Genomic DNA, 12,493 nt, shown 5'->3' on the forward strand with positions numbered 1-12,493 from the left:
TAACGTTGGGCTTTTCTCAGAAACTATAAAAGTGACCGGGCTCAAATTTTATGTGAACGTGACTCATTGTGTTGTGAATAGCAATTTCTTCCTGTCCATCTGATGCCTCATATAATATTCAGAACTGCGAAAGTGACTCGATCGAGCGTTTGCTCTTCTTGTGTTATATTTGCCACCAACAAAGAACCTGTTACCAATTCAGGATTCGACAACAACATTATATTTCCAATGAAGGTGTTGTTCTGGATGTGAACATTCTACATGTATATATTTGGTTTAAACAACATTTTGTTAAATCGAACATGATACAATAATACAACGATAAACAATAAGGACACGAACTCAAGCGAATGCTTATATTACCCGCCCTACATGTATATGTTTCGACACACCACTCGATAGCCTTTAGTGTTGAAAGGGATGGGAGATAAATAACAGTTAGAGTACGAGTTCTTATTGATGTCATCATGTTTCGTATGTTGACGCTTACAGATGACGTCAGAGGGCTACAATGTGAATTCAACGTGGCAAAGAGCGCGTGCTGAAATCATCACCAACAGACAGGTTGCCTGCCACTTGCCAGATCCTCGTGTGCCTGACAGTAAATAATTATTCATGTACCTGTAACGCTCGGAATTTACATGACCAAAACAATACCAACCAATATGACAAATGTAGCTTTTTTGAAGATTTAACAGGCCTGCCAAAAATCTCCTTAGTTATGGGACCCCCTAAAGTTCCGCGGAGGGGGTCCTTGGACTTGTATTGGGGGTCTCGGGACTCTCTAGGTAGAGCGTCTGTGGGGAGCACTGATAACAGCTGCTTACTTTGGCCCCTTACTTAATGTTCGTATTTCATAGCAGGGCCGGACCAAATGAGTTGTAAGGGGGGGGGGGGGGGGGGGGGGGGGGGGTTCCTTCTTTTTTTTTTTTGGGGGGGGGGGGGGCAAATCGGCGAAGCCACAAGCGCGCGAACTAGGGGGGTCCGCGGGCTTGCTCCCCCGGAAAATGTTTGAAAAACGGTTAAAATATGTGCAATCTGGTGCATTCTGGGCCTTGTTTTGAGGGTTAATCAAGGCCTCTGTTGAATGAAATTATCGGTTCTGATGATGAATTTGATTCCAAAAACTGCTCAGAACAGTCAGACACAGATGATGAATCAGACAGTAGCTCAAGTGAAGATAGTTTTGATTCTAATCTCTTGATGACCCCCCCATAAAGGACATAAACTGATAGATGTTGAACTTTTTGCTGTTTTATGTGGTGAAAGTTCGCACGAAATCACAGGCAGCTGCACTGTCTGAATGAAAAACTTTTTTAAATATTCACCTATTCCATTGAAACTTTGCACATCAAATGTTCACTTGACTGGCTATAGTTTGTTCTAGAATGAAGCTGATAATCAGAAAAATAGATTTTTTTTTATTGTGTGATATATCATAATAATATAGAATTATAGTATTCTTTTGCTAATGCTACTAAAAGCAACATTTCCAACAAAACAGAAAGCTTTTAGAACATACTGTAGGTAATGATGCTTTAAATATGAGTGCCAATTTATTTTTCAATTGGACACATAGTTTTTCCCCAAGAGATATTTCAAAAATGCTAAAATTAGCATTTTTGCAGGTTTATTTTGCCCATTATTTTACGAATTAAATAATTTTGTCAGTTGTTCTACTTAATGTAGGTATTCAAACTTGACGTTTTCTGAAAATATAATGATTTTTAAAGAAAACTACCAAACATCAAGCCAATTCATTGATTGCAAGTGACTGAATAAAAAAATTACAGTTTTGGTCCGACAATCTGGGTGACCCTTACGCCTTAAGAGCAGCATTGTTTTGGTGCTAAAACTATTAAAAAATAAAACACTCAAAGCAAGGCACATGCTTTTTCCAGGGGTGGGGTTCCGGAACCCCTGGAAACCCCCCCCCCCCCCCCCCCCCCCCTGGGTCCGGCCCTGCATAGCTTTATTGTCTCATCACTTGACATTTCGGGTCGCTTCCTCATAATGAAAAGCTAGCTAGTAGCAACAGAGTCGCGCTACCCAGGTGTGTGCGTGTTTAGGTGTAATCAGCCTACTGCAGAATGACCGTGGTCTTTTACATGCCACAGTGGTGACACGGGGGTGGATCATGGATACCTTCTCTCAGTCTGCTGACCCGTTCCGGCCCGGTTTCGAACCCGTGACCCTAGGATCACAAGTCCAGTGCTCTACCAACTGAGCTACCCCCCCCCCTCTCCCCCCTCAAACCAATCACTCACCAATAGGACGCCACTGTATGCGCACAGCAAAGTTGTCACTCAAACAGCAGTGTTATCAGATGGTTGAAACATGGTCCGATATGTTGTTTTCAACACTGAACTCGGATGCTAATTTGCATGTGGGTTTCAGGCCAATCAAAGCACGCCTTCCTGGTTTCCATAACAACTGATGGGGAGAGATTCAGCAATGAAGCCATGTACGTGGTGTTTGATGCAACGTGTGTAGCCTGTGACGTCACGGGCAACTGCAGCGTCAGGGTAAGTGATGACGTCATCGTAGATCGCAACAAAAACCGGTATGATTGCAAGAAGAAATGAGTGCATTACACACCTTGATTGGCTTGGGTAATTTTTGGACTATAGTTATGTCTATGAAAGAACAACTCGTAGTTAGTTAGTTAGTTAGTTAGTTAGTTAGTTAGTTAGTTAGTTTGTTTGTTTGTTTGTTTGTTTGTTTGCTTAACGCCCAGCCGACCACGAAGGGCCATATCAGGGCGGAGTTAGTTAGTTAAATTTTCCGTTTTTATGTAACATTTTAACCATTTTAAAGGAAAACAAGAGGCGAAGCCTTCAAGGCTCACGTAAGAAATAGACAAACAGTAACACAAACTCAATCACTCCGTCACACATACACACCCACACACACAGTAAGCTTAGGTGACACTGTGCAAGAAAGAGAGACACTAGATCTAGATCTGTCTGTCTGCATGTAGCCTACTTACAGGGACACGACTGCCAAATAGTCTCGGCCCGCTCAAAATAACAATGACCGAGACCACACACACCACGCGAGAGAGAAAGACTACAGGGAGGCATGCCGTCATGATGCATTAATTGACGTCAAACACTTTTGACCGTGACGTAATCTTATGCGAGCTTTATCCATAGTCTTGGATAACCACTCACACATAGACTCGGAAATGTTAAAGTTTCTACCACAGACATACACACACACGCACGCACACACACACACACACACACACACACACACACACACACACACACACACACACACACACACACACACACGCACAAACGCACAGACAGACAAAGTTACGATCGCATAGGCTACACTTCGTGAGCCAATAAAGTGTTGTTATTGTTATTGTTAGTTAGTTAGTTAGTTAGTTACTATTTAGTTACTTAGTTGGCAAACCAAGAGGTTTCTTCTTGCTCCCGTGTTCCAATGTCAAATCTCTGACGTCACAAGCAAAAGGAAAGTTTGAGAAGACGTCACAATGCGAATAATGGTGTCAGGTAAAGGTTCTGTGACTTCTTATGTTTGTCTCGTTGAGAAACGACAAAGTCTATCTATGTCCTTCACAAGCAAAACACAAACAGGTTACATTTGTGGAACGTTTTATTCATTACAGACCAAAATATTCACAAAAACATCGACCTAACGACGTTGAAAGTAGACAAACAAGAGACACAAACATTTAAAAAAATATATATATATAAATGTTGATTTGACTTGTCTTTGAATGTTCCCAAGAAGGTCGTAGCATTTTTGTTTATTTATGTCCATATCAAAGCAAAACAGTATCTGATTGTTGTTTATACCAGAAAAACAAGGGCGGTAGGTTCAGGGACACGTTCTTTCTTTCTTTATTTGGTGTTTAACGTCGTTTTCAACCACGAAGGTTATAGGCCCATTGCAGAAACTCAAGTTAACAACAGCATTTCTACTCGGCGCGCGCGGTATGAGAATCACGGGTCGTAACTCTCTGGAATTGGTCATCCGCCGCCATGTTGGATGCCTTGCACGATCTCTGACAGTGCTTGAGCGTTGGGTGGCGACTCGACAAAAGTGAAAATGACACGTTGTGTGGCCAAAAACTGCAGTCAGCAGGCACACTTTAGGATCCCTAAAGTTGTTTACCATCAGGGTGACAACTGGAAGGAAGTTACTGAGCGGAGAAGACGATTATAACTGGTTATTTTTTGCTGTGTGCAGTGCGCTAATCAACAATTGTCCATCGGTTGTGCCTTTAGAGTGAACACTGTGATAGGATGCTTTGAAAATTATACTTTGCAGTAGTTACCTGAGCTGCATTGTACCTCATTTGCCTGTCTTGAGAGCTTTATCTTGTGAATTTTGGTGCACTGTCTGCATGAGATAAAGAATAAATAAATGAATATAATAATGTATTCTTGCTTTACTTTTTATGTTGTGCTGTTGTGTTAAAAAGGCAGATCCCCTTTGGACTCATGCATGCACAGTTTTCTTCATTTTGTCTGCATACACAGTGAAATACGCAAAAAGAACAAGAGTGCAATGAAGAAAACTAACAAAGACGGCATCCAATATGGTGGCGCGAAGAGAGTATGAGCGGAGTTGTGCCCCTTAGGCCTAAAGCTAGCCGATCCATTTGATAACGTCACGCCGAGTAAGAAGAATGAATTGGACCTATATCGCGACGAGGGAAAGGGGGTAGATGGGATAGGGGAAAGGGGGGAGATGGGATAGAGCCACTTGTTAAGTGTTTCTTGTTCACAAAAGCACTAATCAAAAAATTGCTCCAGGGGCTTGCAACGTAGTACAATATATGACCTTACTGGGAGAATGCAAGTTTCCAGTACAAAGGACTAAACATTTTCTTACATACTGCTGGACTAAAATCTTTACAAACATTGACTATATTCTATACAAGAACCACTTAACAAGGGTAATAAGTGAAGAATTTTATGGGTGAGAAAAGGAAAGTAAAAGGACTTTGGGGAGGCAGAAATAGAGAAGAAACAAGAAAAAGATCCTAATTAGGTTCACGGCATCGAGAGTGATGCGACCTTCTCTCAGAAATCAGTAGAGAAGGCTCCCCTCAGGGACACGTGTGAGTGTTTACTGACGTTGGTTATTTTGTACGACTTCTAGGACAACGTCATTTTCCAACAGAGACGGGACGGGACGTAAGGCTTCTGTTGATTCCAAAAACCGCAAGTGTTTGCCCAAGTAAAAAGGAAACAGTTGACTTTGAACGCGGAAAGCATTTTTGATTGACACTGCTTTTAAATGTTTTTGTTTGTTTGTGTGATTGTTTACTTTAACGTTTGAAGGGCAGGAGAACCGGAAGAAGACCTTAGCGTGTCTTTTGCTACGTCTATGACAACCCAGTTTGGACACTTGTTGCTTTATTTTCTGTTCCAACAACAACATTCCTTTCTTGTTTTTTGTATTACATATGATATCCCCAGAATGTTTTTTCATTTTTTCGATAAATGTCTTTGATGACGTCATATCCGGCTTTTTGTAAAAGTTGAGGCGGCACTGTCACACCTTCATTTTTCAATCAAATTGATTGAAATTTTGGCCAAGCAATCTTCGACAAAGGCCGAACTTCGGTATTGCATTTCAGCATGGAGGCTTAAAAATTAATGTATGACTTCGGCTTTGAACCTGTATAGTGGTTTGTCTTTGCTGTTTGTTTGTCTGTTTGTTTGTTTGTTTGTTTGTTTGTTTGCTTTTCACGATGAAGCAGTTTCCTGGGATTTTTGTTATACTTTGAGTTTTACGACTTCTCTTACAAGCGTTTAATCTCTCTCTTGTCATATTTAGTTCAACATTTAAAGAAAAACGGATTATTCAAATGTTTGCTGAATTGTTCTTGAAAGAAAAAATATTCCTGTCTTTCACCTGTCTATGATGTGTTTTTTCAGTGAAAAATGCATCCCAAAATATCTAGCCTAAGCCATCGTGCGTAAAGGAACTGCCTAAGAGGATTTTTATAGACAATCGATTTTTTGGTGCAATTTGTTCGTGTGCGTTCGACTGTTAGAGCAGCATGCTTTACACAGATGACAAATAATTATTTTACCCACCAGTGGAGATCAATCGAATACCCCAAGGGGGAGGGGGGAGAAGGGGACACCTTTTAGTTTTTTTCTTCTGGTGTATCTTCCTTGCCATTTACCGTTGCCCTCTCCACACACACGTCTGTGTGCGAAACCGAAAGGAATGCTTTTTTCGGAGAAAGCAAAAATACCGCTGGTATTTGGTTTGAATTTCACCCTCAAGCGCTCAAGAATATGAAGCCTGTCGCCTGGCTGCATTTTGTTTTAAACGATCCCATCTTCTCTTTTCCTCCACTGAACAAACCTCTTTCGTTTGGCTGGCTACAAATCTGATCTTTTACATTGTTGCCAGGAAGGGTGAAATGGAACGTGCTGCTTGCAGTGGAGTTCCACAAAACACTCTCGCGCTATTCCCTCATCTGAGTTCTGAGTTCTGAGGTCCCTCTGTTAGTGCAGAAAGAAGAACACTAAAGCGTCAAAGGCTTTTGGTGTTACTCACATTTGAGATCTTCGGAAATATGCCCACGCTATACTCTGTCTTTGCGTAGCTTCCCGTTTTCAGAGATCTTAGGAAACATGCCCACGCTATACTCTGTCTTTGTGTAGCTTCCCGTTTGCAGAGATCTTAGAAAAATATACCCACGCTATTCTCTGTCTTTGCGTAGCTTCCCGTTTTCAGAGATCTTAGGAAATATGCCCACGCTATACTCTGTCTTTGCGTAGCTTCCCGTTTGCAGAGATCTTAGGAAACATGCCCACGCTATACTCTGTCTTTGTGTAGCTTCCCGTTTTCAGAGATCTTAGGAAACATGCCCACGCTATACTCTGTCTTTGCGTAGCTTCCCGTTTTCAGAGATCTTAGAAAAATATACCCACGCTATTCTCTGTCTTTGCGTAGCTTCCCGTTTTCAGAGATCTTAGGAAATATGCCCACGCTACACTCTGTCTTTGCGTAGCTTCCCGTTTTCAGAGATCTTAGGAAATATGCCCACGCTACACTCTGTCTTTGCGTAGCTTCCCGTTCTCAGAGATCTTAGAAAAATATGCCCACGCTATACTCTGTCTTTGTGTAGCTTCCCGTTTTCAGAGATCTTAGGAAATATGCCCACGCTATACTCTGTCTTTGTGTAGCTTCCCGTTTTCAGAGATCTTAGGAAATATGCCCACGCTACACTCTGTCTTTGCGTAGCTTCCCGTTCTCAGAGATCTTAGGAAATATGCCCACGCTACACTCTGTCTTTGCGTAGCTTCCCGTTTTCAGAGATCTTAGGAAATATGCCCACGCTACACTCTGTCTTTGCGTAGCTTCCCGTTTTCAGAGATCTTAGGAAATATGCCCACGCTATACTCTGTCTTTGTGTAGCTTCCCGTTTTCAGAGATCTTAGGAAATATGCCCACGCTACACTCTGTCTTTGCGTAGCTTGCCGTTTTCAGCAGAAACTATACTGTAACACGTCAAAGTCTGTCGGTTCGCTGGCTTCAAATCTGGTTCGTTTACTTAAAGACGGGCGCAATGGCGTGGTGGTAAGACATTGGCCTCCTAATCGGGAGGTCGTGAGTTCGAATCCCGGTCGCTGCCGCCTGGTGGGTTAAGAGTGGAGATGTTTCCGATCTCCCAGGTCAACTTATGTGCAGACCTGCTAGTGACTTAACCCCCTTCGTGTTTGGTCATACACGTAAAAATCCACTCGTGCTAAAAACATGAGTGAACGTGGGAGTCTAAGCCCATGAACGAAGAAGAAGAAGTTCGTTTACTTGACCAGGAGGGGTTACGGTTAAAGTGGACATTTTCTTGCTTTTGAAGTCAAGATGACAGTGTCGCGATACACTCACTTTTAGCCAGGATCCCTGTTTTCAGCAAACAAAACTCTCAAACGTCAAAGTTTGTCGGTGCGTTGGCTACAACTCTGGTGGTTTAACTTCGCCAGGAGGGGTTTAATGGATCATGCTACAGTCGACTCCGGTTAATTGGCCACTTTTGGGACTGATTTAATTTTGGCCGATTATCCGAAGTGGCCGATTATCCGAACATCGCATCGGGAAGTTCCTCAGAACAAAAATGTTGGATGTTGGAAGTTACTTATGGTAGCGGAAAGCGGAAGTTTCGTGCATTGGCATACGTGCTCTACATGTCTCCAAAGAATGTGTCCAGTGTCGTCTGCTTCTGTTTGGCACTGGCACGTTTCCGCACTGCAGCACAGACAACGTCCAGGCAATGCAGTTCTTCTTCCCCGAAGGCATTTTCCAGGGCATATTGAACCAATCAACCAATGCCTCGTCCACTTCATCGTCTTATCCTCCTCTTTTCCTTTTCTTTGAGACAGACAAGCGTCCACCTACAGCTTCACTCCTGAGATGATCCTCGTCGTTAATCCATCGACAAAGGTTTTTTCTTGGGATCGGGACCCCTAACTGATTTGCAAGCTGCAATTTTGATGTGTTAGGCGGATATCCTTTCACTTTGTCCAAGAATTCAAGTTTTTTCAAGACGCTGTAGTCTTTCCTTTTCGTCGTCATGGTTTGTGCAAAGAGGCTTTCGGCACAAGCAAGTCAGTGTTTGACTGTCAGTTGTTTCGATCACAGTGTGTAAACTCACTGGCAGACCTTTGTGCTGTCATGTGAGTAATGATCATTGAACCACTTACAAAAACGTGAAAAGTGTGAGGTGGCCGTTTAGCCGATGTGCAAAGTTTTCGAACTTTTTAACACATAACTATTGACTGTACTGGCATCGGAGGTCCAGATACTATACGCTAGCCTGGCTTGCTGTCATCCCCAGAACGTAAAAGACCCAGAACTTCCAAATGTGTCGTTGCGTTGGCTGAAAATCTGATTCTTTCGCTTTGCCAAGAGGGATGTACATGAACGCGCTACTCGCACTTGAGGCGCGGAAGACGTTGCGCTATACTGTCTGTTAGTTTTGCAACAAGCTTTCACCAAGAACGACTCAACAACGTCCAATTATGTCGGTGTGCTTGCTTCAAATCAGGATTTTTCACTTTTTTTTCGGAGAGATAAACTAAACTCAGCTGAGATCTGCAAGGCGTCGTCGCTCTATTGTTGTTAGTCTGGTAACGGACTTTCAGCCAAAAGAACTCTAACACGTCAAACTATCTCTTGTCTTTAGAATAGTGCGGGTAGGAAGTCTAGGGATCTTAGATTGACCTGAGTTTTGCACGGAACTACACTGACAGGAGCCCAGAAAGCCACAGACTAGCTCGGGGGGAGACCCATTAGAAGAGTTGAAAGGAGCAATTGGAAAGTCTGGGTTCTCTCGGATTTCTATCCCGCCTTTTCCTTTGGCTTTTACTGAGCCTGACTTTGGTCACTGGTATGCGTGCTATTTAGTTACGGTCGGACATTTTGAAAAGGTCATTGTCGTTGGTTTTTGTACATTGCTGAAGATGATTGAAGAAAACATACCCTCGCCACCTTAAGATTAGAGGAACAACGCTTTACTGGGGTTCATTTTCTGTTCATTATTTGAATCAATGAACTTGTTAATCCAGCGCAAAGACGACTAGGTTGACGTTCCTTTTAATGTTTCCTTTCGTTTTGTCTATGACTTGACGTGTTTTTTTTTGTAACTGCCAATCCTTCTTTTTTCTTAACACAAAAATTAATGACAAGTTCACAGTCTCTTCTTTTGTGCGTGCCTGCATGCATTTAAAGACATGACCTCAACTTGTTCACGGCAAAAACTTTGTTATTTCGTCAACTCAGACTTTGGCACGTCAAAAAAATCATTGTAAGAAGCACTTTACTCAACATTAAAAACTATTCGATTTTTACAGATATAGCGTGGGGAGATTCCATATAGTAAAGAAGTTGTGCATAGAAAATCATGTTTCGTTGCACGAAATATCTCAAACAAGTTTTTTTCGTCAGCTCGTTCATACTGCATGATTTTGTCAGATTTATTTCCTTTGACAAATTGCCAAAATGACCATTAAACATTTCGGCAATTTTAGGAATTATAGGCCACCCAGGTCATGGCTCCTCCTTTTTCCGCATCGTGAAAAATTCGGGCCGCACTTAGGCATCTTCGGAAAATTAGAATAAAATTTCGGCGTGTAGACGACTGCCGACACAAACGATACACTTGCATTGCGAGTCTATGATTGTTACAGGCAGAGTCCTTCCTGTGTAGAACCAATTCAGTTCTGACCGGATTTTTTTCGTGTGTGTGTGTGTGTGTGTGTGTGTGTGTGTGTGTGTGTGTGTGTGTGTGTGTGCGTGCGTGCGTGCGTGCGTGCGTGCGCGTGCGTGCGCGTGCGTGCGTGTGTGTGTTTGTATGTATTTATGTTATTATTATCTATGCCAAGTCAATGCATTTCTAAACGGACACTAGTGTCAATCTGTGCAATGATCGTATACAAAACGCTCAAGAAGTAGTCATGATGTTGTTTCTGGGTAAACGTCCAAGTGGAGAGATGGTCTGATTCCACGTAAAAGCCTCGGCCAGATCTTCTTCTTCTTCAGCGTTCCAGAAATTCTGGTGACGTGTGAGCTCGTTTGCCCATTTGGGTTCCCCACACTATACTCTGAGAGCATTGTCAGCTTCACTCCGCTTACGTTGGGTAGGCATGCTGGGTATTTTCGTGTTTCCATAACCCACCGAACTCCGACATGGATTACAGGATCTTTTCCGTGCGCACTTGGTCTTGTGCTTGCGTGTACACACGAAGGGGGTTAAGTCACTAGCAGGTCTGCACATAAGTTGACCTGGGAGATCAGAAACATCTCCACTCTTAACCCACCAGGCGGCAGCGATCGGGATTCGAACTCACGACCTCCTGATTAGGAGGCCGACGTCTTACCACTGCGCCACTGCGCCCGTCTAGGCTAGACCTGAATTGGTGAGCCGAATAGTACCATTTTCACTCGAACCACTATACCGCTAAATAACGGAGTCTCTGAAAACTTTCGCTACTGACCATTAAATGGAATTTAAGGAAATGAAGGTCTCGGAAACACTGGCGGAAGAGCGATAGGGTACTGGTCATTTGATCCCGGGATAATGGTAACATTTAAATTGATAATTGCGACGTCTGGCCTTTCCCTTACAGAACAGGGTGACGAGGCTTCTAATCATCTGAATTGAGAGGGCCCGTCTTTGTTCTTTCTTTCCGTCCGTCGTTTATTCAAGATTGAATTTCTGGTTGGTAATTACTGGCAACATTTGTGAGGCTAGATGGTTTATGTGTGGTGGTGGTAATGGTGTGTCTGTCTGTCTCTCTGTCTGTCTGACCGGAAGTCTCTATGCCCCTGTGTACACTTGTCAGTCTGTCAGGATTTCTGTCTACTTCTCTGTATCCGTACGTGCTTGTGTGTTATTCTATTATTCCAAAAGGGCAGTGACAGTGCTTGTGTGTGTGTGTGTGTGTGTGTGTGTGTGTGTGTGTGTGTGTGTGTGTTTGTGGGGGTAACTGTGTGTGTGTGTGTGTTTGTGGGGGTAACTCTGTGTGTGTGTGTGTGTGTGTGTGTGTGTGTGTGTGACTGTGGGGGTAACCGTATGTGTGTATGTGTGTGTGTGCGTGTGTTTGTGTGTTTTTGAGAGAGAGAGGAAGAGAGAGAGCCACACACCCACACATACGCACACACACACACACACACACACACACACACACACACACACACACACACACACACACAGAAAGAGAGGAGGTGAGTCATGGGCGGAGCTGTTCCACTCCTACACAGTACTTAAAGAGATACGATATCGATTCAAACAAATCCGAAAGTCTCTTTTTGACCCTCTCTTTCGACGTGAAATCTGTGACGTCGAACTGACGCCACACAAAGTTAGAAAAGACATGAATGATGGCGTTACGTTAAAACTCTGCCTCCGAACTAGGCAAGTGACAACAGATTTCGAGAACGAAGTTTGTCTGAGGGAGTTCACCATATCAGCAGGAGAAAATAATTAGTCTTGAGGTCACCGCCAAGCTGTGCATGTACCGGTATCCTATATCATAAATACTCACCAAACACCTTGCTCAAAACGACCATCTACAACATCCTCGTCTATCTTCCTAGCCGTTGAAGACACGTGCCACCGTACCAAACAATTCACCCTCCTTATGCCTCACCCCCTTTTTTTCATTTCAGACGGACGCGTGTCTGATCGATGGTCAGTGCTACAGACCAGACGAACGTCATTCCACAAACTCGGACCTTCTATGTGACCCCGCTTCGTCAAACGTCCAGTGGTTTGGGCAAGGTTGGTCAACAAACGGCGCTAATACGTCTAGACTTGATAGAGGGTGTTGGGTCTTTTTGTATGAGCTGGGTGATTTGAGGTGAAGAGTGAAAGAGATAGAAGGATTTATAGCTGACAAATAGACGGACGCATACGCGTTTGCGCATTCAAAATCGTTCGCACGCACGCACGCGTGAGTACAGAAACGCAAACTGCACAGGCATATTACAC

The 12,493-nt window shown here is 43.2% G+C and overlaps 1 protein-coding gene across 1 annotated transcript in view; it reads left to right on the plus strand.

Annotated features, from left to right (window-relative positions):
* Positions 1-12,283, plus strand: part of LOC138983860 (von Willebrand factor D and EGF domain-containing protein-like) — a gene marked incomplete at its 3' end in the record, with an annotated part of 53,958 nt that extends 41,675 nt beyond the window's left edge. The window contains 3 exon segments of the mRNA XM_070357197.1: positions 493-601; positions 2,398-2,525; positions 12,172-12,283. Of these exon segments, the coding sequence (XP_070213298.1) occupies positions 493-601; positions 2,398-2,525; positions 12,172-12,283 (349 nt within the window).
* Between the last annotated feature and the right edge of the window lie 210 nt (positions 12,284-12,493).

The sequence above is a fragment of the Littorina saxatilis genome, linkage group LG13 (assembly GCF_037325665.1).
Source record: "Littorina saxatilis isolate snail1 linkage group LG13, US_GU_Lsax_2.0, whole genome shotgun sequence".
NCBI classification, from domain to species: Eukaryota; Metazoa; Mollusca; class Gastropoda; order Littorinimorpha; family Littorinidae; genus Littorina; species Littorina saxatilis.